General features: G+C 51.9%; 3 protein-coding genes across 4 annotated transcripts; 1 reads left to right on the forward strand and 2 right to left on the reverse strand.

Annotated features, from left to right (window-relative positions):
- Positions 1–3453: 3453 nt before the first annotated feature.
- On the reverse strand, positions 3454–4739 carry SLC35A4 (solute carrier family 35 member A4; the record flags this gene model as incomplete). Its single annotated transcript, XM_038771020.1, is given in 5 exon segments — positions 3454–4019; positions 4022–4135; positions 4138–4202; positions 4331–4409; positions 4412–4739. Coding segments are annotated over 5 exon segments (912 nt in total), but the record flags the coding sequence as incomplete, so codon positions are not given.
- Positions 4653–10159, reverse strand: LOC119949332 (SLC35A4 upstream open reading frame protein). The gene is made up of 3 exons (XM_038771019.1): positions 10133–10159; positions 6453–6551; positions 4653–5115 (listed from the first exon to the last, which is right to left on the reverse strand). Exons 1-3 carry the CDS (start codon positions 10145–10147, stop codon positions 4918–4920), a joined length of 312 nt encoding a protein of 103 aa, XP_038626947.1. The 5' UTR covers positions 10148–10159; the 3' UTR covers positions 4653–4917.
- A 6603-nt stretch (positions 10160–16762) lies between these two features.
- On the forward strand, positions 16763–26049 carry APBB3 (amyloid beta precursor protein binding family B member 3). 2 transcript variants are annotated; one of them, XM_038771007.1, is made up of 13 exons: positions 16763–16945; positions 17862–18025; positions 18351–18427; positions 18625–18685; positions 19828–19974; positions 22325–22452; positions 22657–22662; positions 22817–22931; positions 23244–23328; positions 23957–24040; positions 24420–24535; positions 24680–24871; positions 25491–26049. In XM_038771007.1, exons 1-13 carry the CDS (start codon positions 16897–16899, stop codon positions 25746–25748), a joined length of 1482 nt encoding a protein of 493 aa, XP_038626935.1. In that variant the 5' UTR covers positions 16763–16896; the 3' UTR covers positions 25749–26049. The 2 variants fall into 2 exon arrangements, with proteins under 2 accessions (XP_038626935.1, XP_038626936.1); XM_038771008.1 differs by lacking the exon at positions 22657–22662.
- Positions 26050–26451: the final 402 nt, after the last annotated feature.

Consider the following 26451-nt stretch of genomic DNA (forward strand, 5'->3'; position numbering starts at 1 on the left):
TTGACCCCAGTAATTCTCAAAGGTCATGGGGGTTACAGACATCTCGAGAGGCCAAGGCTCAGGCCCCCGCCCCTCTTCTAGACTATAAGCTCCTTGTGGGCAGGGAATGTGACTGTTTATTGTTGTATTGTACTCTCCCAAGCGCTCAGCACAGTGCTCTGCACATGGTAAGCGCTCAATACGAATGAATGAATGAATGTGAGAGGGCACGGGGCGCCGTAAGTACCAGACGGAGGTCGGGAGAGGCGGATGAGCCGGGAGCCCCTCTGGGAGTCGGGCGATCGGGGCATGAATTATTGAGCCAGGAAGAACCAAGCCGGGCTTGGAGCTATGGTGACCAGGGAGCAGGTGGGATCATCATCATCATCATCAATCGTATTTATTGAGCGCTTACTATGTGCAGAGCACTGTACTAAGCGCTTGGGAAGTACAAATTGGCAACATCTAGAGACAGTCCCTACCCAACAGTGGGCTCACAGTCTAAAAGGGGGAGACAGAGAACAAAACCAAACATACTAACAAAATAAAATGAATAGAATAGATATGTACAAGTAAAATAAATAGAGTAATAAATATGTACAAACATATATACAGGTGCTGTGGGGAAGGGAAGGAGGTAAGATGGGGGGGATGGAGAGGGGGATGAGGGGGAGAGGAAGGAAGGGGCTCAGTCTGGGAAGGCCTCCTAGAGGGGGAGGGGTGGGAGGGGTGAGGCCGCTTCGCTCGCCCCTCGCACCCCAGGGCGACCCCCTCAGTGGAAAGAGCCCGGGCCTTGGAGTCAGAGGTCGTGGGTTCGAATCCCGGCTCCGCCACATGCCTGCTGTGTGACCTTGGGCAAGTCACTTAACTTCTCTGTGCCTCAGTTACCTCATCTGTAAAATGGGGATTAAGACTGTGAGCCCCACGTGGGACAACCTGATCACCTTGTATCCCCCCAGTGCTTAGAACAGTGCTCTGCACATAGTAAGCGCTTAAAAAATGCCATTATTATTATTATTCTCTCTCCCCACAACTCCTCCCAGCCCGGGCTGGCGACAGTGACGGTGGTCGTGGCACTGGGGCCAGGGACAGGTGCGAAGCCTGGCCCAGAGGCAGGGAGGAAAGGGGGAGAGGAGGGAAGAGGAGGGAAGGGAGGGATGGGGGTGGGCAACGGGGCCCTGAAGCTGGGAGCAAACCCCAGAGGCCCAACCGGGCTCCCACCGACTTCCCCCATCCACCCAGGTGGAGGGTGGCTGCCTCCTCTTCATTCCCGAGACGCCCACCCGACTCCTGTTTCTCCACCCGGGAGACCCAGGTATTCACGGGGAGGGAAGGGATCAGGGCCGAGGGCAGGGGAAACAGGGGGCTCTAGTAATAATATTACCTATTAAGAACCTACTGTGTACAAAGCACTGTGCTAAGCGCTGGGAAAAATTGGTGGTGTTACTAGGCACGGCCCCTGGCTTCCAAGCACCTCCCAACAGTGGGAGGGGATTTGGCATCAGACGTTGTGGACAGGGAACGTCCCTCCCAACTCTGTCGTATTGGGCTCTCACAGGTGCTCTGCACACAGTAAGTGCTCAATAAATACGATTGAGCTGGGCCGGGGCGGGAGGAGACGCCGGCCTCCGATCTCTCCGCCGCGGAGCCATTGGCACCAGAGAAGACCCCCTCGACGGTGCCCAAGCAAGACCCCCGAGGGGGCTCCGAGACCCAGGCAAAAGGCCTTTCCGGGCCCCGCGGGAGGAGCCCGACGGACGGGGCCAGGGAACGGGCCGGGACCCCTGGAGGGGTAGGGGGCCATCGGTCAGGGCTCCCCTTCCCGGCAGCAGCCCCCAGACTTGGGCCTGCAGTTTGCCCTGGCCCGGGCTCGCAGGCAACGGCTCCTGGACCAGCACCGAGTTCAGCTCCTGGACTTCCTGAACCGTGCGTGGGTGTCCGGAGCAGGAGCAGGATGAAGGGGCAGAGGGGGACCAGGTCAGTGCCACCCGAGGAAGGGGAGGTGATAGGAGGGCAGGGGGCTCGGCGACGCCCTCCTCCCCCTCCGGGGAGTCGCCCTGCGGCCTCCCTCCCTCCTACAATTGCAGGAGGAAAAAGTGGAGAAGGCCACTGGAGGGAGGGGAGGTGATAAATGAGCAGGGGGCTCGCAGACGACCCTTCCCCACCCCCTGGAGTCCGTGTCTATAGTTTTATAATATTTGTTAAGTACCATGTGCCAAGCACCGCTCTAAGCAGCCTATCAACCCTGTTGCATTGTGCTCTCCCAAGCTCTTAGGACAGTGCTCTGCACACGGTAAGCGCTCAATAAATAGCACTGATGGATTGATTAAAGTGCACCCACTCCTGGCTGGCCAGGGGTCACTTGACAAGCCATCCCCACCCCTTGCTGCTTCTGTTACCCCACTGGGCAATCCAGTGTCCCCCGGTCCGTCGGGCCCACCTCTTCCCCCACCTCGCTCCACCCCCGATAACTCCCAGGGGAAAAACACCAGTCCCAGAAATACTTCATTAAGACTTTATTGCTTGGTGTAATTAATGAGACACAGAGCAATAAAAAAAAAACCACCTCCTTTCCTCCATCTGCCCCACAGGGGCTGGAAGCAGATGGGGCAGAGAGACTGGAAGAGCAGCGAGCAGTAGCTACGGCCCCCTGCCCCACCCCAGCTGTTTCGGGGGTGGGGAACTTGTACTTCCCAAGCACTTAGTACAGTGCTCTGCACACAGTAAGCGCTCAATAAATACGATTGATGATGATGATGATGAGTTGTCCCGGGGCTTGAGGGCGTAGCATGAGGGTGACAGAGTCTAAGGGACCCCGAGTGTGGGCATGGAGAGGTGCCAGGATGGAGAGAGGAGGGTTCCCTGAGAACCACCCCCGGATCCCAGCAACCAACCTCTTCGCCCCGGTGGGGGGAAGCCAATGGGGCAATGGACAAGCGTCCTCCGGCCAAGGCCGGGCCTCAGGGAATTCCGTCCCAGCCCGGGGCGGGAGCGAGAGGAAGGCAGACTGCCGCCAAAGCTGTCAGGGCCCTGAGATCAGGGTATAGGGGGCACTGCCCAAACTCAGAGTGAGGGAAGGAGGGGGCACCTGATATGCCCACGCCAGAAAGTGGGACTCCTCCATCCTGTAAGCCCAGAAATGAAGAAGGTTGGCGGGGGAACCCGGGAGGAAGCCAGTTAGCAGGAGCTCATGAACCCAGGGCCCGCTCCACCCGCCAGGAGTTCGAGGCACTACCCAATTTGGCGAGAAAACCACCCCCCATTCTGTTTATGGTACTTGCTAAATACTATGTGTCAAGCACTGTTCAAAGCGCTGGGGGAAAGTACAGTGTGGCAGGGTTGGTGGACAAGATCCCTGCCCCGTACGTGGGGCTGAACGTCTAATTGGGAGGAGGAACAGATATTTTATCCTCACTTTACAGCTGAAACTGAGGCACGGAGAAGTGACTTACCCAAGGTCTCACAGCAGGCCAGTGGTGGAGTCAGGATTAGAACCCAGGTCCTCTCTCAGGCCCGGGCTCTTTCCACTAGGCCACGCTGCTTCCCAAGGCGGTGCTTTGGGCCAACCCAGTTCTGCTCTCAATGTCCAGGAGCCATCCAGCTCTCTCCCCACAAGGCACTTGTATCGCGGAGGGAAGAGCTTGGGGGAGATGAGACCCCAGGGAAATGGAGTGGGGGGCGGAGAGGAGGCGGGAGGCGCCGGCCAGCGTGGGGCTAGCGGCTGCCGTAGTAAAGGCGGACGGCCGGGCCGACGAGCAGCAGGGTCAGGAAGGAGGAGGCGGGGAGCCGCAGGCCGAGAAGGGCGGCCGACGGCGCCGTGTTGACCGCGAGGGAGGAGGAGACGACAAAGAGCCGGGCGATGCTGCCACTGGGCTTCAAGACGGCCGACAGGAGCAGCCCGTTGGCGGCCTGGCTGAGGACCACCAGGCCGGCCCGGCCTCAGAGGCCGTCCGGTGGGTCGGGGCCGCCGCCGTCGGTCACTTGGAGCCCCAGGTTGACCAGCACGCCGAACGAGTAAAGGAAGAGGTTCTGTAGGGCCTCAAAAGCAGCTCGGTGGACACGTAGCTCAGGCCCAAGACAAGACAGTACACGCCGAGCAGCAGCAGCAGGCCCAGGGCCGTCAGGCGGAGCCATGCAGGGGCGGCCGGGCTCCCCCAGAGACCCCCCCCGTGGCGTAGTTGGCCCTGGAGGTGGGCAGCAGCAGAAGCGCCAGGCCCTGGCGTGTGGACAGTGAGCCCACTGTTGGGTAGGCACTGTCTCTATATGTTGCCAATTTGTACTTCCCAAGCGCTTAGTACAGTGCTCAGCACATAGTAAGCGCTCAATAAATACAATTGATGATGACGATGATGATGACAGGCGCCGCTGCAGGCAGACGCAGTGGAGCAGGGCCGTGCCGCCGATCTTCAGGTTGTCGGGCACCCGGTAGGGGTGGGGTCCATGTGGTATTGCAGATGGACGGCCAGGTTGTTGTTGACGCTGTAGAGCAGGGCCGGCAGGGCGAAGGGGGCCCCCGGCCAACGCCCTCCGGCCGGCAGGGAGCCCACCGACAGCAGCGGCTTGGTCAGCTCCGTCAGTAGCACGGCCGAGGAGGGGCGGAAGGGCACGCGGCCGTCCACCTGGCACGGCGCCCGCAGTGGGGCGTGGGCCCCCGTACGCGATGATTGACGGGAGCGTGAGGGCCCAGCGAGTCCGCCCTGGGGTCTCCCCACTTCCAGGCTCACCGTGGGGCCCCACGGGACCGCGGGAGCGTTTCTGGGTCACGTGACGGAGCCGGCCGCCAAGGGAGAGGGCAGAGGCGGCATGGCTGGGGGGGCCGCCTGGGGAGGCGGGCGGCCCGGGGGGCTGCAGTCCGGGCCCGGGTGGGAGAGGGAAGGGGGTGCTCTGGGCCGGGGTGGGGGTCACAACACAGAAGCCCCCCACCGGAGGGGGGGCGGGCTAGTCGGGCCCTTTGCGCAGAGCCCGCACGTAGTCCCGCAGGGTCTTCTCCACATTGGGGATGGCGTACGACTGGGCCGCGTAGATCCCCGTGCAGGCCCCCAGGGCGAAGCCCAGCACTGCCGACGCCCGAAGCTTGGCTATGAGGTAGCCGGCCAGGAAGCCCTTGAGGAACGGCGAGCCCAGGAACGAGCCATCCTGCAGGGCGACAAGGAGCGGGGGAGAGGCCCGCGCTCAGACGGAGCCCAAACGGTGCCCACCCCTGGCACGGACAGACTGGGTTCTCTTGAGGTGGCACGACCAGAAACAGGCCCGGGATAATAATAATAATGGCATTTATTAAGCGCTTACTATGTGAAGAGCACTATTCTAAGCGCTGGGGGGGATACAAGGTGATCAAGTTGCCCCACGTGGGGCTCACAGTCTTAATCCCCATTTTACAGGTGAGGGAACTGAGGCGCAGAGAAGTGACTTGCCCAAGGTCACACAGCAGATATGTGGCAGAGTCAGGATTTGAACCCATGACCTCTGACTCCAAAGCCCGGGCTCTTTCCACTGAGCCACGCTGCTTCTCTAGATGCCCAGCCTCCTGGGCCCCAACCGCAGAGCGGCCTCATCTGCTCTTTGGAGTCTCATCTTCCCAGGCCACGTGGCTTCCCGATACAGAAGGGGCGGGAATTGTTCCTTCTGACTCTACTGCACTTTCCTAAGCTTTTACTACAGTGCACTTAGTGGATGCTCGATCAATAATATTGATTGGGTGGGGAAATGGATGGAGGGATGACTGGTGGGTGACTGGTTTTTTTTTTTTTTTACTCTATTTTATTTGTACATATCTATTCTATTTATTTTATTTTGTTAGTACGTTTGGTTTTGTTCTCTGTCTCCCCCTTTTAGACTGTGAGCCCACTGTTGGGTAGGGACTGTCTCTATATGTTGCCAATTTGTACTTCCCAAGTGCTTAGTACAGTGCTCTGCACATAGTAAGCGCTCAATAAATACGATTGATGATGATGATGGTGGGGGTTGGGGGGGGGGGGGGGGGGAGAGCCACACCTGCCCCGACCCTCCTCTCTCAGGCCCAGTGGTGGTGGGCAAGAAGGGGAGGAGGCCGGGGGGCTGGTAGTATAGTACCTCTTCGGTGGGGAGATGTCGGGGTGGAATCCCGGCACACCCGGTAAAAATTACGGAACTTGTTTCGCGCTTATTACGTGGCAAGCGCCGTTCTAAGCACAAGTTCATCAAGTTGGACACAACAATCCCCGTCTCAAACGGGGTTCCCACTCTTGATCCCCATTGTCCCGATGAGGTAACTGGGGCCTGGAGGAAGTGAAGTGACTCCCCCACAGTCATTCAGCAGACATGTAACAGACTGTGAGCCCACTGTTGGGCAGGGACTGCCTCTATATGTTGCCAATTTGTACTTCCCAAGCGCTTAGTCCAGTGCTCTGCACACAGTAAGCGCTCAATAAATACGATTGATGATGACGATGGAGCGGAGCCCACAGAGCCAAGCCGCTTCTCTAATCAGTTACCTGTCCCACACCCGTCTGGACCTCGTCCTCTACCCGCCTCTGAAGCTGTTCCAGCTGATTCTTCAGGAAGGCCAGGTCCTTCAGTTTCGGCAACGAGTCCTGGGGTTGGGGGAGACAGAAGGACACACATTCGGCACTGACGCCTATCAGAAGGTCCCCCCGGCCCCTCACGGCCCACAGCAGTGCAGGGACGGCTGGTCTATCCCACGGCCCAAGAAGCGGCACGTTCTTTATTTTATTTATTTTATTCCTGCCTTTTGGGCCCTCTGTCTCATCCTCTCGTGAGGAGAGCGGGCAGAGCCCGGGCGGACGAAAGGAGCCACAGAAAGTCAAAGTCATCACTGTCATTCTAGTAATACCACTTAAGACTTGAATGTTGAATGGAATGTTCCCCCTCTCCATCCCCCCCATCTTACCTCCTTCCCTTCCCCACAGCACCTGTATAGATGTATATATGTTTGTACATATTTATCACTCTATTTATTTATTTATTTTACTTGTACATATCTATTCTATTTATTTTATTTTGTTAGGATGTTTGGTTTTGTTCTCTGTCTCCCCCTTCTAGACTGTGAGCCCACTGTTGGGTAGGGACTGTCTCTATATGTTGCCAACTTGGACTTCCCAAGCACTTAGTACAGTGCTCTGCACACAGTATGTTTGTACATATTTATTACTCTATTTATTTATTTTTCTTGCACATATCTATTCTATGTATTTCATTTTGTTAGTATGTTTGGTTTTGTTCTCTGTCTCCCCCTTTTAGACTGTGAGCCCACTGTTGAGTAGGGACTGTCTCTATATGTTGCCAATTTGTACTTCCCAAGCGCTTAGTACAGTGCTCTGCACACAGTAAGCGCTCAATAAATACGATTGATGATGATGATGATGATGACGGTGCTTGCTTTTCCCAAAGCATTTTTAATACATTTCATCCTCACATCTGCCCTGCGAGGTAGGCCGTGGCAGAAATTACTTGGCTTTGAGCACACAGCAAGAGCCCGGTAACTAGACTGCAAGCCTGTTATGGGCAGGGAACGTGTCTGCTAATTCTGTTGTATTGTGCTCGCTCAAGTGCTTAGTACAGTGCTCTGCACATAGTAAAGTGAGCAATAAATATGACTGATCGACTGAAATGCCGCTGCTGTTGAAGACAGAAACCAAAAACTGTATCATCCATCAATCAGTGGTACTTATCGAGCCTCTACTGTTCGCACAGAACTGTACTACAAATGCTTGGGAAAGTATATTAGAGTTGGTAGACACAGTTCTTGCCCACAAGGAGATTACAGTCTAAATATGGATATACACCGCAATAACATACAGATATACATGATGAGAAATATATATACCTAAGATAAAGGGCAATCTTTTAAAACTCTTGCTTATTCTGTCACAAATTTCACCTCTGCGCACCTTGGGTTTTGCAACCATGAATGTGGTGTTTATGGATTTCTGCTTAATCCCGCTTCCACCACCACACTACGCTGCAAGCTTCTTGTGGGCAGGGAATATATCTACTTTATCATCACCATCATCATCATCAATCGTATTTATTGAGCGCTTACTATGTGCAGAGCACTGTACTAAGCGCTTGGGAAGTCCAAGTTGGCAACATCTAGAAACAGTCCCTACCCAACAGTGGGCTCACAGTCTAAAAGGGGGAGACAGAGAACAAAACCAAACATACTAACAAAATAAAATAAATAGCATAGATACTTTAGTTCTCTGTGCCTCAGTTACTTCATGCGTAAAATGGGGATTAAGGCTGTGAGCCCTACGTGTCCTGATTATCTTGTACCTATCCCAGCGCTTAGTGCAGTGCTTGGCACATAGTAAGCGTTTGACCACAATTATTATTATTACTAATTCTGTTGTACTCTCTAAGCTCTTAATACAGTACTCTAGACACAATAAATGTATTTATTTACCTGATTTGCTTGTATCCACCGTAGTGCTTGGCTCATAGTAAGCACTTAATATTTATTACTCTATTTTATTTGTACATATTTATTTTATTTGTTAATATGTTTTGTTTTGTTCTCTGTCTCCCCCTTCTAGACTGTGAGCCCACTATTAGGTAGGGACGTCGCTGTTGCCAACTTGTACTTCCCAAGCGCTTAGTACAGTGCTCTGCATACAGTAAGCGCTCAATAAATACGATTGATTGATTGTTGCCAACTTGTACTTCCCAAGCGCTTAGTACAGTGCTCTGCACACAGTAAGCACTCAATAAATACGATTGAATGAAAGAATGAATGAATTTATAATATTAATGTGTCTCCCGCTCTAGACTGTGGGCTCGTTGTGGGCACGGAATAGGTCTGCTGTTTTACTGTGCCAGTCCAAGTGCTCAGTACAGTGCTTTGCACACACTGAACGCTCAATAAATACAACTGAATGACAGTAAGCACTCAATAAATGCCACTGATTAATTTGGTTTCGAAGAAGGAGTTTGAGGAGAAGGCGGGAGGTGATAATCCAGTTCTCTTGATAGTAGCCCCTGAAGCCTGCTGATAAGGGGAGAGGGCGACAGATAAGTCTGGCCTCAGCTGTCCATTCACTCACTTATTCAATCGTATTTATTGAGTGCAGAGCACTGTACATACTTTGTACATATTTATTACTCTATTTATTTTACTTGTACATATCTATTCTATTTATTTTATTTTGTTAGTATGTTTGGTTTTGTTCTCTGTCTCCCCCTTTTAGACTATGAGCCCACTGTTGGGTAGGGATTGTCTCTATATGTTGCCAACTTGGACTTCCCAAGCGCTTAGTACAGTGCTCTGCACACAGTAAGCGCTCAATATGATTGATTGATTGATTGTCGTAGTAGAGGGCTCAGCAGGCGCTTAACATATACCGTAATTATTGTTACTAAAATAATAAAACAAGAGCCCCGGCTTTGGAGTCAGGGGTCACGGGTTCAAATCCGGGCTCCGCCAATTGTCAGCTGTGGGACTTGGGCAAGTCACTTCACTTCTCTGGGCCTCAGTTCCCTCATCTGTCAAATGGGGATGAAGACTGTGAGCCCCCCGTGGGGCAACCTGATCACCTTGTAACCTCCCCAGCGCTCGGAACAGTGCTTTGCACATAGTAAGCGCTTAATAAATGCCATCATTATTAGTAATAGTAGTACAGGGCTCGGAACGCGCTTAACATATACCGTAATTATTGTTACTAAAACAATAAAACAAGAGCCCGGGCTTTGGAGTCAGAGGTCATGGGTTCAAATCGCGGCTCCGCCAAATGTCAGCTGGGTGACTTTGGGCAAGTCACTTCACTGGGCCTCAGTTCCCTCATCTGTCAAATGGGGATGAAGACTGGGAGCCCCCCGTGGGACAACCTGATCACCTTGTAACCTCCCCAGCGCTTAGAACAGTGCTTGGCACATAGTAGGCGCTTAATAAATGCCATCATTATTAGTAATAGTAGTACAGGGCTCGGCACGTGCTTAACATTATACCGTAATTATTGTTACTAAGACGCAGGCCACGACCGTCTCCCCCCAAGGACCCCGAAATCGGGCTTTTTGTGTGTGTGTGTGCTTCCAGCGCTTAGAACAGTGCTTTGCACATAGTAAGCGCCTAACAAATGCCATTATTATTATTATTATTATTTTTATTATTATTATTATATGGGGGGGAAAAAAAAAAAGCTCCCCGCCGGTCCCTCACCTTGTCATCCGCCATCTTCCCCCGCCGCTCCCCGCGCGCATGCGCACTCCCCGCCCCACTGCCCCACGTGCGGCCGCCATCTTTGTTAAGGGCAAAGGCGGCGCTTCCGGTCCCGCTGCCCCGCCTTCCGGCCGCCGCCGCGCCACGTGATCCCATCCGGTCACATGACCCCCGCTGTGCGCCACCCACCCAAATAGGGGGCGGTGGAGCCTATGTTGGTCCCTGTCAGCTGTGTGTGACTTTAATAATAATAATAATAATAATGGTGGCATTTATTAAGCGCTTACTATGTGCAAAGCACTGTTCTAAGCGCTGGGGAGTTTACAAGGTGATCAGGCTGTCCCATGTGGGGCTCACAGTCTTCATCCCCATTTTCCAGATGAGGTCACTGAGGCACAGAGAATCAATCAATCGTATTTATTGAGCGCTTACTGTGTGCAGAGCACTGTACTAAGCGCTTGGGAAGTCCAAGTTGGCAACATCTAGAGACAGTCCCTACCCAACAGTGGGATCACAGTCTAAAAGGGGGAGAAGTTAAGTGACTTGCCCAAAGTCACACAGCTGACAAGTGGCGGAGGGGGATTTGAACCCATGACCTCTGACTCCAAAGCCCGGGCTCTTTCCACTGAGCCATGCTGCTTCCAGGGTTGTGGAAGTCCGAGGTTGTGGGTTCTAATTCCCCACTCTGCCACTTGTCAGCTGTGTGATTTTGGGCAAGCCGCTTAACTTCTCTGTGCCTCAGTGACCTCATCTGTAAAATGGGGATTAAGACTGTGAGCCCCATCTGGGACAGTCTACCTTGTATCTACCCCAGTGCTTAGAACAGTGCTTGGCACATAGTAAGCACTTAACAAATACCATAATAATAATAATAGTCCGAGGTTGTGGTTTCTAATCCCCACTCTGCCACTGAGCTGTGTGACTTTGGGCAAGTCGCTTAACTTCTCTGTGCCTCAGTTCCCTCATCTGCAAATTGGGGATTAAAACTGTGAGCCCCATGTGAGACAGCCTGATTACCTTGTATTTACACCAATGCTTAGAACAGTGTTTGGCACATAGTAAACACTTAAGAAATACCATAATAATAGTCCGAGGTTGTGGGTTCTAATCCCTACTCTGCCACTTGTCAGCTGTGTGACTTAGGGCAAGTCGCCTAACTTCTCTGTGCCTCAGTTACCTCATCTGTAAAATGGGGATTAAGACTGTGAGCCCCATGTGGGACAGCCTGATTACCTTGTATTTACACCAATGCTTAGAATAGTGCTTGGCACATAGTAAACACTTAAGAAATACAATAATAGTAATAATAATAATAATAATAATAGTCCGAGGTTGTGGGTTCTAATCCCGACTCTGCCACTCATCAGCTGTGTGACTTTGGGAAAGTCGCCTAACTTCTCTGTGCCTCAGTTACCTCATCTGTAAAATGGGGATGAAGACTGTGAGCCCCATGTGGGACAGCCTGATTACCTTGTATTTACACCAGTGCTTAGAACAGTGTTTGGCACATAGTAAACACTTAAGAAATACCATAATAATAGTCCGAGGTTGTGGGTTCTAATCCCTACTCTGCCACTTAGCTGTGTGACTTTGGGCAAGTCGCTTAACTTCTCTGTGCCTCAGTTCCCTCATCTGTAAAATGGGGATTAAGACTGTGAGCCCCATGTGGGACAGCCTGATTACCTTGTATTTACACCAGCGCTTAGAACAGTGTTTGGCACATAGTAAACACTTAAGAAATACCATAATAATAGTCCAACGTTGTGGGTTGTAATTCCGACTGCCATTTGTCAGCTGTGTGACTTTGGGCAAGTTGCCTAACTTCTCTGTGCCTCAGTTCCCTCGTCTGTCAAATGGGGGTGAAGACTGTGAGCCCCATGAGGGACAGCCTGATTACCTTGTATTTACACCAATGCTTAGAATAGTGCTTCGCACATAGTAAACACTTAAGAAATACAATAATAATAATAATAATAATAATAGTCCGAGGTTGTGGGTTCTAATCCCAACTCTGCCACTTGTCAGCTGTGTGACTTTGGGCAAGCCGCCTAACATCTCTGTGCCTCAGTTACCTCATCTGTCAAATGGGGATTAAGACTGAGCCCCATGTGAGACAGCCTGATTACCTTGTATTTACACCAATGCTTAGAATAGTGCTTGGCACATAGTAAACACTTAAGAAATACCATAATAATAATAATAATAATAGTCCGAGTTGTGGATTCTAATCCCGACTCTGCCACTCGTCAGCTGTGTGATTTTGGGCAAGTCGCCTAACTTCTCTGTGCCTCAGTTACCTCATCTGTAAAATGGGGATGAAGACGGTGAGCCCCATGTGGAACATCCTGATTACCTTGTACCCCCCCCCCCCACCAGCGCTTAGAACAGTGCTCGGCACATAGAAAGCACTTAATAAATGTTGTTGTTATTATTATTATTATTATTATTATTATTATTATTATTATTATTATTATTATTATTATCTTTCCCTGTGTGGACGCCCGGGATGGAGAAGCATTGTGGCTCAGTGGAGAGAGCCCGGGCTTGGGAGTCAGAGGTCGTGGGTTCTAATCCTGCCTCCACCACTCGTCAGCTGTGTGACTTTGGGAAAGTTCCTTGCTTCTCTGTGCCTCAGTTCCCTCGTCTGTCAAATGGGAGTGAAGACTGTGAGCCCCACGGGGGACAACATGATCACCTCGTATCCCCCCCACAGCGCTTAGAACAGCGCTTAGTCTTCTAGACTGTGAGCCTGCTGTGGGGGAGGGACCGTCTCTGTTGCCTATTTGTATTTCCCAAGCGCTTAGCGCAGTGCTCTGCACACAGTAAGCGCTCAATGAATGAATGAACAGCGCTTCGTACATAATAATAATAATAATAATGGCATTTATTAAGCGCTTACTATGTGCAAAGCACTGTTCCAAGCGCTGGGGAGGTTACAAGGTGATCAGGTTGTCCCACGGGGGGCTCACAGTCTTAATCCCCGTTTTACAGATGAGGTAACTGAGGCACCGAAAAGTGAAGTGACTTGCCTAAAGTCACACAGCTGACAAGTGGCGGAGTCGGCATTTGAACCCATGACCTCTGACTCCAAATAATAATAATAATAATGATGGCATTTATTAAGCGCTTACTAGGTGCAAAGCACTGTTCTGAGGTTACAAGGTGATCAGGTTATAACAATAATAATAATAACAATAATAATGACATTTATTAAGCGCTTACTAGGTGCAAAGCACTGTTCTAAGGTTACAAGGTGATCAGGTTATAATAATAATAATAATGGCATTTATTAAGCGTTTACTAGGTGCAAAGCACTGTTCTAAGGTTACAAGGTGATCAGGTTATAATAATAATAATAATAATGGCATTTATTAAGCGCTTACTAGGTGCAAAGCACTGTTCTAAGGTTACAAGGTAATCAGGTTATAATAATAATAATAATGGCATTTATTAAGCGTTTACTAGGTGCAAAGCACTGTTCTAAGGTTATAAGGTGATCAGGTTATAATAATAATAATAATAATGGCATTTATTAAGCGCTTACTAGGTGCAAAGCACTGTTCTAAAGTTACAAGGTGATCAGTTTGTCCCATGGGGGCTCACAGTCAATCCCCATTTTCCAGACGAGGTAGCTGAGGCCCAGAGAAGTGACTTGCCCAAGGTCACACAGCTAAGTGGCGGAGGCAGAAGTTGAACCCATTCATTCATTCAATCGTATTTATTGAGCACTTACTGTGTGCAGAGCACTGTACTAAGCGCTTGGGAAGTCCAAGTTGGCAACATCTAGAGACAGTCCCTACCCAACAGTGGGCTCACGGTCTAGAAGGGGGAGACAGAGAACAAAACCATACAGACTAACAAAATAAAATAAATAGAATAGATATGTACAAGATAGATAAATAGAGTAATAAATCTGCACAAACATATATACATATATACAGGTGCTGTGGGGAAGGGAAGGAGGTAAGATGGGGGGATGGACAGGGGGACGAGGGGGAGAGGAAGGAAGGGGGTCAGCATTCATTCATTCAATCGTATCTATTAAGCACTTACTGTGTGCAGAGCACTGTACTAAGTGCTTGGGAAGTACAAGTTGGCAACATATAGAGACGGCAATCAATCAATCAATCAATCGTATTTATTGAGCGCTTACTGTGTGCAGAGCACTAACCTAAGCGCTTGGGAAGTACAAGTTGGCAACATCTAGAGATAGGCCCTACCCAACAGTGGGCTCACGGTCTAGAAGTGGGGAGACGGAGAACAGAACCAAACAAACAAAAGAAAATGAATAGAATAGATAGGTACAAGTAAAATAAATAAATAAATAGAGTAATAAATCTGTACAAACATATATACATCCATACAGGTGCTGTGGGGAAGGGAAGGAGGTAAGATGGGGGGGATGGAGAGGGGGACGAGGGGGAGAAGAAGGAAGGGGGTCAGCAATCAATCAATCGTATTTATTGAGCGCTTACTGTGTGCAGAGCAAGGAAGGGGGTCAGCAATCAATCAATCAATCAATCGTATTTATTGAGCGCTTACTGTGTGCAGAGCACTGTCCTAAGCGCTTGGGAAGTACAAGTTGGCAACATCTAGAGCCGGTCCCTAACCAACAGTGGGCTCAGGGGCTAGAATGGGGGAGACGGAGAACAAAACCAAACAGACTAACAAAATAAAATGAATAGAATAGATCAATCAATCAATCAATCAATCGTATTTATTGAGCACTTACTGTGTGCAGAGCACTGTCCTAAGCGCTTGGGAAGTCCAAGTTGGCAACATCTAGAGACGGTCCCTACCCAACAGTGGGCTCACGGTCTAGAAGGGGGGAGACGGCGAACAAAACCAAACAGACTAACAAAATAAAATGAATAGAATAGATAGGTACAAGTAAGATAGATAAATAAATAGAATAATAAATCTGTACAAACATATATACATCTATACAGATGCTGTGGGGAAGGGAAGGAGGTAAGATGGGGGGATGGAGAGGGGGAAAGTGCTTCCTAGGTGCAAAGCACTGTTCTAAGGTTACAAGGTGAACAGGTTATAATAATAATAATAATGGCATTTATTAAGCGCTTACTAGGTGCAAAGCACTGTTCCAAGGTTACAAGGTGATCAGGTTATAATAATAATAATAATAATGGCATTTATTAAGTGCTTACTAGGTGCAAACCACTGTTCTAAGGTTACAAGGTGATCAGGTTATAATAATAATAATAATGGCATTTATTAAGCGCTTACTAGGTACAAAGCACTGCTCTAAGGTTACAAGGTGATCAGGTTATAATAATAATTATAATAATGGCATTTATTAAGCGCTTACTAGGTGCAAAGCACTGCTCTAAGGTTACAAGGTGATCAGGTTATAATAATAATAATAATGGCATTTATTAAGCGCTTACTAGGTGCAAAGCACTGTTCCAAGGTTACAAGGTGATCAGGTTATAATAATAATAATAATAATGGCATTTATTAAGTGCTTACTAGGTGCAAACCACTGTTCTAAGGTTACAAGGTGATCAGGTTATAATAATAATAATAATGGCATTTATTAAGCGCTTACTAGGTACAAAGCACTGCTCTAGGGTTACAAGGTGATCAGGTTATAATAATAATTATAATAATGGCATTTATTAAGCGCTTACTAGGTGCAAAGCACTGCTCTAAGGTTACAAGGTGATCAGGTTATAATAATAATAATAATGGCATTTATTAAGCGCTTACTAGGTGCAAAGCACTGTTCCAAGGTTACAAGGTGATCAGGTTATAATAATAATAATAATAATGGCATTTATTAAGTGCTTACTAGGTGCAAACCACTGTTCTAAGGTTACAAGGTGATCAGGTTATAATAATAATAATAATGGCATTTATTAAGCGCTTACTAGGTACAAAGCACTGCTCTAAGGTTACAAGGTGATCAGGTTATAATAATAATTATAATAATGGCATTTATTAAGCGCTTACTAGGTGCAAAGCACTGCTCTAAGGTTACAAGGTGATCAGGTTATAATAATAATAATAATGGCATTTATTAAGCGCTTACTAGGTACAAAGCACTGCTCTAAGGTTACAAGGTGATCAGGTTATAATAATAATAATAATAATGGCATTTATTAAGCGCTTACTAGGTGCAAAGCCCCGTTCTAAGGTTACAAGGTGATCAGGCTGTCCCACAGGGGGCTCACAGTCAATCCCCATTTTCCAGACGAGGTAGCTGAGGCCCAGAGAAGCGACTTGCCCAAGGTCACCCAGCTAAGTGGTGGGGGCGGGAGTCGAACCCATGACCTCCGCCTCCAAAGCCCGCGCTCTTCCCACCGGGCCGACAAATGCTGTCATTCTTATTTTATTTCTTAGGGGATCATCATCATCAATCGTATTTATTGAGCGCTTACTCTGTGCAGAGCGCTGTACTGAGCGCTTGGGAAGTACAAATTGGCAACGCATAGAGACAGTCCCTACCCAACAGTGGGCTCACAGTCTAAAAGGGGGAGACAGGGATGATCTCATCCCCTAAGAAAGAGGCTTAACAGATCCCACCCTCCTCCTCCTCCCCTCCCAGAGGGTCGGGGGTCCTGACAGACACACACAGACACACACAGACACACACACAGACACACAAACACACACACTCCACCCCCCCAGAGCTGCCTCTGAGCTGGGCTCCACCCCCTCCAGCCCCCAACCGACTCCTCCCAGTGTCGGTGCGGCTCCGGGCCGGGCTTGCGGGAGCCGGGCAGGGGCAACCCGGGGGTGCCATGCTGGGCAAGGACTACATGCTGGCCATCATCCTCGTCAACTGCGACGGTGCGTGGGGAGGGCCGCAGAGGGGGCCTGGAGGGCGGGGAGGGATTTGCCTCTGCATCGGGGCGCTGGGGAAATCGAGGCACCCAGCAGGGAGAGGCCCCTGTCCACCGCTCCCCCCTCTGCAGGCCCAGAGCCCGGTCCTCCTTTATTTTATTTTGTTAGTCTGTTTGGTTTTGTTCTCTTGTCTCCCCCTTCTAGCCTGTGAGCCCACTGTTGGGTAGGGACCGTCTCTGTATGTTGCCAACTTGGACTTCCCAAGCGCTTAGTACAGTGCTCTGCACAAGTAAGCGCTCACGATTGATTGATTGATTGATTGACGCTGACCCCCACCTCCGCCCTTCCCATGTCGGGGGGAAGCCGGAGGGTCCAATAAGTGGCAGCCCGTGCCCTCCCGTCCTTCCTGCAGAGGCAGCTTGGCATAATAATAATAATAATGATGGCATTTATTACGCGCTTACTATGTGCAAAGCACTGTTCCGAGCGCTGGGGAGGTTACAAGGTGATCAGGTTGTCCCACGGGGGGCTCACAGGCTTCATCCCCATTTGACAGATGAGGGAACTGAGGCCCAGAGAAGTGAAATGACTGGCCCAAAGTCACACAGCTGACAATTGGTGGAGCTGGGATATGTATATATGTGTGTACTATGTATATATGTTTGTACATATTTATTACTCTATTTATTTTACTTGTACATATCTATTCTATTTGTTTTATTTTGTTAGTCTGGTTTTGTTCTGTCTCCCCCTTTTAGACTGTGAGCCCACTGTTGGGTAGGGACTGTCCATAGATGTTGCCAACTTGGACTTCCCAAGCGCTCTGCACACCGTAAGCGCTCAATAAATATGATTGATGATGATGATGATGATAGGGCAGGGTGGGCATCTTGAAGTCATTTGACAGTCCCCGTCCTTGCAGATGATCTGTGGGGGGACCAGAGCCTGGAGGGGGAGCAGGGCCTGCCCCCCGGCTGGAGGAAGATCCGCGATGCCGCTGGCACCTACTACTGGCACGTGCCCACCGGCAGCACCCAGTGGCAGCGCCCAACGTTGGGCCCCGGGGAGCCCGCTCCGCCTAGCACGGTACCGGGAGGGGCCCAGTCAGGGCAGGGGAGGAAGCCTACATCCTTGTCCCGTGGGAGGGGACGGGCCCTGCATCCCTGGAGGAATTGGGTGGTCAGTTCGGGTCTGGGCTGGAATCAATCAATCGTATTTATTGAGCGCTTCCTGTGTGCAGAGCGCTGTACTAAGCGCTTGGGAAGTCCAAGTTGGCGACATATAGAGACAGTCCCTACCCAACAGTGGGCTCACAGGCTAGAAGACCCCCCCCCCACCTTAGTGGGTCCCTGTCCCCCTCTTCCACCCATCCCTGCCCATTCTTCTGCTAGAACCAACCCACTCTCCACAGGGCACCACGGCGGCTGGGGGGCTCCGGCCCCCCAAGGGAAGATCCTTCTCCAGTCTAGAAGGCTCACTGGACCGGAGGTAATGGGAGCTGATTGGGACCGGAGGCACTGCCGAATGCCACCCTGCCGCCGCGCCCCCATCTTTCCCCCCTATCCCAGCCTAGGTTAGGCTTCTCCCCTAACCTGGGCCTCTGGTCGGGGTGGAGGGTGGGTGGAGGGTGGGCCGGGAGCTGGGCCCACATCTTGGGGGGTGTCTTATGGCCTGTTCTACTGCAGGAGTTCCCTATTCTGGGGCAGGGATGAATTATCCATTAGCAGCGAGGAGCCTGGGTCTAAGGTAGGTCTCTTGGGTGCCTGGGGTGGCAGGGATGGGGGGGAAAGGGGAAAGGGAGTGATTTCTGCAGCCCGGGCTGGGCTAGGATGCTGGAATCCAGGAGACAGAGGGCCAGGGGGCCTCTCCCCCGACCCCCCCCAGTAAACGGGACTCCCAGTAGAGGAGTCGTTCATTCATTCAATCGTATTTATTGAGCGCTTACCGTGTGCAGAGCACTGGGCTAAGCGCTTGGGAAGTCCAAGTTGGCAACATCTGGAGACGGTCCCTACCCAACAGCGGGCTCACAGTCTAGAAGGGGGAGAAAGAGAACAAAACCAAACATATTAACAAAATAAAATGAATAAATATGTACAAATGAAATGAATAAATAGAATAATAAATACATACAAACATATATACGCATATATACATATATATGTATATATGCATATGTATATGTATATATACACATATATACATATGCATACGTATATATACACATATATGTATATATGTATATATACACGTGTATATATATGTGTATATATACGTATATGTATACTTATGCATACGTATATATACATATGTATACGTATATATACACACATATACGTGTATATATATATATATATATATGCTGTGGGGAACAGCACCTGTATAGATCGACAGGAGTCGATCAATCATGTTTATTGAGCGCTTATTATGTGCAGAGTGCTTGGGAGAGTACAGCACAACAGAGTTGGTAGACATGTTCCCGTCCCACAAAGAGTCTAGCGGGAAGGAGAAGCACTGGTGGCCTAGATAGAGCACTGGCCTGAGAGTCAGAGGACCTGGGTTCCAATCCTGGCTCCATCACTTGCCTCCTGTGTGACCTGGGGCAAGTCACTTAACTGCTCCGTGCCTCAGCTTCTTCCTCTAAAAACGGGTATTAATCGCCTGTTCTCTGTCGCCCGTAGACTGTGAGCCCCACGTGGGCCAGGGACTGTGTGCGATCCCCTTACGTTTTATCTAGCCCAACGCTGAATACGCAGCGCTCGATAGGAAGCGCTTCACAAATACCGCAGTTATGCATTTTGTTCCGGGGACGGGGACATCGGGCCGCCCCGGGGGCCGGGGATGGGGAGTTAATCTTATCCCCCGGGTCTTCCCCGTGTGCCCCGACTCAGTGCTTCGCTGTGCGCTCTCTGGGCTGGGTGGAGGTACCCGAAGAGGACCTGACCCCAGGGAAGAGCAGCATCGTGGTCAATAACTGCATCCAGCAGCTGGCCCAGAGCCGGGGCCGAGCCCGTCCTCCCACCGGCGCCTGGGCTGAGGTCAGTTTCCCTCTCCTTCTCCTCTCCCACCTGGGGACCTTAGCCGATCTGCCCTCAAAGGAAGCAGCGTGGCCTAATAGATAGTCCTGGCTCTGCTGAGTGACCTTGAGCGAGTCACTTCGCTTCTCTGAGCCTCAGTTACCTCCTCTGTAAAATGGGGGTTAAGACTGTGAGCCCCATGTAATAATGATGGCATTTGTTAAGCGCTTACTAGGTGCCAAGCACTGGACTGTGTCCAACCTGTCAGTCAATCGTATTATTGAGTGCTGACTGTGTGCAGGGCATTCATTAGGTCGTATTTATTGAGCGCTTACTGGGTGTAGCACGCCCGTTGTTGGGCCGGGACCGTCTCTATATGTTGCCAACTTGTGCTTCCCAAGCGCTTAGTACAGTGTTCTGCACGCAGTAAGTGCTCAATAAATACGATTGAATGAATGAGAGTGCGATACAACAATAAACAATAATAAGTCAGCAATAGTTCCGCTGCTTATCTATTCTGTGGCCTTGGGCAAGTCTCTTCACTTCTCTGTGCCTCAGTTACCTCCTCTGTAAAATGGGGGTTAAGACTGTGAGCCCCATATAATAATGATGGCATTTGTTAAGCGCTTACTATGTGCCAAGCACTGGACTGTGTCCAACCTGTCAGTCAATCATATTTATTGAGTGCTGACTGTGTGCAGGGCATTCATTAGGTCGTATTTATTGAGCGCTTGCTGGGTGTAGCACGCCCGTTGTTGGGCCGGGACCGTCTCTATATGTTGCCAACTTGTACTTCCCGAGCGCTTCGTACAGTGTTCTGCACGCAGTAAGCGCTCAATAAATACGATTGAATGAATGAGAGTGCGATACAACAATAAACAATAAGTCAGCAATAGCTCCGCTGCTTATCTGTTCTGTGGCCTTGGGCAAGTCTCTTCACTTCTCTGTGCCTCAGTTACCTCCTCTGTAAAATGGGGGTTAAGACTGTGAGCCCCATGTAATAATGATGGCATTTGTTAAGCGCTTACTAGGTGCCAAGCACTGGATTGTGTCCAACCTGTCAGTCAGTCAGTCGTATTTATTGAGTGCTGACTGTGTGCAGGGCATTCATTAGGTCGTATTTATTGAGTGCTTACTGGGTGTAGCACGCCCGTTGTTGGGTCGGGACCGTCTCTGTATGTTGCCAACTTGTGCTTCCCAAGCGCTTAGTACAGTGTTCTGCATGCAGTAAGCGCTCAATAAATACGATTGAATGATTGAGAGTGCGATACAACAATAAACAATAATGTCAGCAATAGCTCCGCTGCTTATCTGTTCTGTGGCCTTGGGCAAGTCTCTTCACTTCTCTGTGCCTCAGTTACCTCTTCTGTAAAATGGGGGCTAAGACTGTGAGCCCCATATAATAATGATGGCATTTGTTAAGCGCTTACTATGTGCCAAGCACTGGACTGTGTCCAACCTGTCAGTCAATCATATTTATTGAGTGCTGACTGTGTGCAGGGCATTCATTAGGTCGTATTTATTGAGCGCTTACTGGGTGTAGCATGCCCTTTGTTGGGTTGGGACCGTCTCTATATGTTGCCAAGTTGTACTTCCCGAGCGCTTCATACAGTGTTCTGCACACAGTAAGCGCTCAATAAATACGATTGAATGAATGAGTGCGATGCAACAATAAACAATAATAAGTAAGCAATAGCTCCACTGCTTATAATAATAATAATAATGGTTTTTGTTAAGCACTTACTATGTGCAAAGCACTGTTCTAAGCGCTGGGGAGGTTACAAGGTGATCAGGTTGTCCCATGTGGGGCTCACAGTTTTAACCCCATTTGACAGAGGAGGTGACTGAGGCCCAGAGAAGTGAAGTGACTTGCCCAAAGTCACACAGCTGACAGTTGGCAGAGCCGGGATTTGAACCCATGACCTCTGACTCCAAAGCCCGGGCTCTTTCCACTGAGCCACGCTGCTTATCTGTTCTGTGGCCTTGGGCAAGTCTCTTCACTTCTCTGTGCCTCAGCGACCTCATCTGTAAAATGGGGATGAAGACTCTGAGATCCAGGCGGGCCAGGGACTGTGTCCAATCCAATTTCCTTGTGGGTAGTACTTAGTAGAGTGCCCGGCACACAGTAAGCACTTAACAAACATCCCAATTAATATAAACAGACACATTCCCTGCCCACGATGAGCTTGTATCTACCCCAGTGCTTAGAACAATGCCCGGCACATAGTAAGTGTTTAACAAATACCTTAAAAAAAAAAGGAAAGCGGGGAGGAGGGAGGGAAGACAGGGGTGACCTCTGACCCAGCCTGACACGTCCTGGTTACCTCAGTTTACCCTGCTCCCTGAGCCCCCCGTCCCGCCCGCTCCCTAGGACCAGAACATGGTGATGATCTTGAAGAAGGATACCATGAGCCTGGTGAACCCACGGGATCACAGCCTGATCCACTGCCAGCCCCTGCTGCACATCCGGGTTTGGGGGGTGGGCTGCACCAATGGCCGGTGAGTGGTGACCCCGTCTCTCTTCCGGCACATCCTCTGGACGGTAAGGTCGTCGCGGGCAGGGCATGTGGCTGTTACATTGTTATACTGTTATTATTTATTAGCTATTATTATGGTGGAGGAGGAGAGATGGGGGGATTGAGGTTGCGGGGACGGGGGAGGCTGACTCCGTCCTCTGTGTTCTCCCTCTGCTGCCGGAATCAGAGACAGGTGAGTGGAGGGGCCTTGAGAGCCCCCCCACATCCCTCTCCCTCCTCCCCCCCACTTCTGTGAATCAGCCCCTGACCCTGCTCTGCCCCCCACCCCACCAAACCTTCCTCCTCTTCCCCCCCCCCCCCCCCCCCGCACCCCCGTCCTCCTGCAGGGACTTTGCCTTTGTGGCCAGCGACAAGGACACCTGTATGCTCAAGTGCCACGTCTTCCACTGCAATGTGCCCGCCAAAGCCATTGCCAGTGCCCTCCACGGGCTCTGTGCCCAGGTGAGATGCGGAGAGAGGAGGCCCGGGAGAGTGCCGGGGACGGGGGGAGGTCTGGGCCGGGTCTGCGACTGGTCACCCCCAGAACATCGGGATTCATCGGGAAGATGGGGGGCAGGCAGGAGGCGAAGACCTAACAGGTGAGCCCCGATTTGGGGGTCTCTCTTGGAAGCTCTTGGGCCTGGTTGGAGACTCTGGGGGGCAAAGCTGAGGGTCCAGGTTTTGGAGGAGGCAGTGATGGGAACGGGAGGGAGGGAGGGAAAGAGAGGGGGGCCAGTGGCCCCCATGGATTTAGCACCTGGGTTTGGGTTGCAGATCCTGGCTGAGCGGGCAGGGGACAACAGTGACCCCGCCTCCTGCTCCCCGGACCCCATATCACCCGAAGACCTTCCCCGCCAAGGTACCACCCTCTGCGGAGGGGCACTGGAAAGGGGTCATAAGGGAAGGGGCCGGGAACGGGGGCTGGGCACCGAACCTCTCCCCTCCCCCCGGAGTATGGAGAAGCAGAGTGGCCTAGTGGAAAGAGCCACTGCCCGGGAGTCAGAGGACCCGGATCCTGATCCCGGCTGTGCCACGTACCCGCAGTGTGGCCTTGGGAAAGTCGCTTCACTTCTCTGTGCCTCAGTTCCCTCACTTGTGAAATGGGGATTCAGTACTTGTTCTCCTACTTAGAACGTGAGCCCCATGTAGGACCTGATTATCCTGTATCTATCCCAGTGCTTAGTACAGTGTTTGGCACATAGTAAGCGCTTAACAAATACCGCAATTATTATTATTATTTCATTGTTCCCTTGCGTCTTTCCCTTCCCCTCTGCCTGCACCTCAAAACAGCAGACGCTAATCTTCCCTATGGGCCCTGCTGGGACAGAGTGGGAGCGGACAGAAGCCTTGGGTCAGCCCCTTGCCTCACCCTGACCCCCTCTCCAGCCTGAACCCACCCGGGAAGGGGCGGGGGGGGGCTTCTGGGATGGGTGAGAGGCTGCAACCTCCCCCTGATCCCGTCCCCACCCCCGGGGTTGTCCCCACAGTGGAGATCCTGGATGCCATGAGCCAGGCTGCTCAGCAATACGAGGCCCTTTATGTGGGCAGCATGCCCGTGCCCAAGGCTATGGGTGAGGAGCTGGGGTTGGAGGGAAGGGACTCCAGGGAAAAGGGGAGGAGGAGGGGAAGGTGGAGGGGGCGAATGGGCCGGGGATGGTGGGGGGAAGAATGGGGTTAGTGGGCGGAGACACGAGAGGGTAGTAGTAGGGGCTGGCGGGCCCCTGAAGCGTCCCTTAACCCCCATCCTTCCAACCCCGGGACTGGTCCTTCTGTTTCCTTCCCCTCTTCCCTCCAGGGGCCCTAGAAATCTGACCCAGGGGGATGTGGGGGCTCGAGGTGTGTGTCTGTGTGTGTTGGGGGGGGTGTCTCGTCCCCTCCGAACAGGCCTGATGGAGGGCAGAGCAGGGGGAGGCAGTTGCCATGAGCAATCTCGTCCCCCTCCCCGCCCAGGCATAGACGTGCTGAACGAGGCCATCGGGGCCCTGACTGCCCAGCACGAGCGGGACACGTGGGTGGCAGCCACGCTCAGTGTCTCTGACTCGCTCATGATGGCGATGCCCGTCCAGGTATGGGGCACGCCAGGCGGGGAGGGCTCCGGGTGAGGGGAGGCGAGGCTCGGGGCCGGCTCTCCCCCTCCTCCCTCGTTCTGTGCCTGCCTCACCCTGACTTGGTGCTGGATGGGGCGGGGGGCGGGTGGGACGGACGGGCAGGTGGAGCCGGGAGCGGAGGAGGAACCTCTGTGGCAGTGCCCGGTGAGGCACGTGACCTTCATCGGAGTGGGCCGAGACCCCCACACCTTCGGCCTCATCGCCGACCTGGGCCGCCAGAGCTTCCAGTGTGCAGCCTTCTGGTGCCAGCCTCACGCCGGGGCCCTGTCCGAAGCCGTGCAGGCCGCCTGCATGGTGAGCCCGGGCACAGATCTGCCCCGACCTTTCCAAACCCCTCCCGGGATCTCTTCCCAGCGACCATTTCACCCCCAGAGGACCAGACAACCGTCACCCTCCCGGGCCGGACCCTCCCCGTGAACCCCCGGGGAGGCCTCAAGATGACACGGATCCACCCGAGCCCCTCGCGGCCTGGCGAGAGAAGAGCTCAGAACCTTATTTTGACTTCACCGTTGAAAAATCTTTTCTGTCCGTCTCCTCTGATAGAGTGTGAGCCCCTCGTGGGCAGGGAACGTGTCGGGGGCTTCCGTTACACCGTTCCAAGTGCTTAGTACAGTGCATGATACTCAGCGGGGGCCCAGTAAATACCTTTATTAATCAATCAATCATATTTATTGAGCGCTTACTATGTGCAGAGCACTGTACTAAGCACTGGGGAAGTACAAATTGGCAACATATAGAGACAGTCCCTACCCAACATTGGGCTCACAGTCTATTATTACGACTAGGGAGTCAGCCAGGCGGCAGGCCTGCCCTCCCCAGGCTTCCCATCTGCCCTCCGTGGTCCCAGCCTTCTGAAGGGGGCGGCCCACCCCAGGCCGGGCCCTGACTGACCCCATCCATCGCCTCTCCTCAGGTGCAGTACCAGAAGTGTCTCGTGGCTTCGGCGGCTCACGGGAAGGCCCGGGGGGCCCAGACCCGGATGCGGCTGCGCCTCAAACGGACCAGTTCGGTGGACTCTCCCGGCGGCTCCCTCCCGGCCCCCGGCTTGCCCATTTCCCTCCCCGTCCCGCTCCTCAAAGGCGGGAGCCGGGGGCCGGTCCCCCAGAAGAGGGGCGTCTTTTCCTTCCTGGAAGCCTTCCGGCTCAAACCCTCCCTGCTGCACACTCCTTAGGTCGGATAGGCATTATCCCCGTGGTAGGGGGTTCAGGGGACCCCGGCCCTCCCCCTCATTCCTTCAGCGTCACCTCCGCCTGTCCTCCCCCCCCCAAAGCTTGCCCTGCCCCAACACTTATTTATTATCTATTTATTATCGACTACTTCCCACTGGGCCTGACCTCACCCTGTGGCCTCAAGACCCACGGCCCCTCCCCGCCCCTCTTCTCCCGGACCCGTCCGGCCCTTCGCTGGACCAGCTGGCTCTACCTCAGCAACTCTTTCTAGCCAAGTCGGCGGCAAATAAAATCCCACGGAGACCCTTGCTCTCACGGAGACTCTCCTGGGCCTGGGGTGGGTGGGCGTTGGGTTGGGTCTGTTATGAGCGATTTAACTGGGACAACTCCGGGGAAATCTAGTCCGTGTGGGCCCAGAGAGGGAGGCAGCTCTGTCTTCTCCCAGACTGGTGGTAGTTCCCCCTCCTCCCAGACCACCAGACTGGCAGCCAGCTTCCCTTTACCCCAAGGCTGGCAGGCAGCTCCCCTTTGCCAAGACTAAGACCTTGGGCAAGTCACTTCACTTCTCTTTGCCTCAGTTAACACATCTGTAAAATGGGGATTGAGACTGTGAGCCCCATGTGGGACTATGTCCAAACCGATTTGTTTGTATCCAGCCCAGCGCTTAGTACAGTGGTATATAGTAAGCTCTTAACAAGTGCCATT

Source organism: Tachyglossus aculeatus, chromosome X2 (assembly GCF_015852505.1).
Source record: "Tachyglossus aculeatus isolate mTacAcu1 chromosome X2, mTacAcu1.pri, whole genome shotgun sequence".
Lineage (NCBI taxonomy): Eukaryota > Metazoa > Chordata > Mammalia > Monotremata > Tachyglossidae > Tachyglossus > Tachyglossus aculeatus.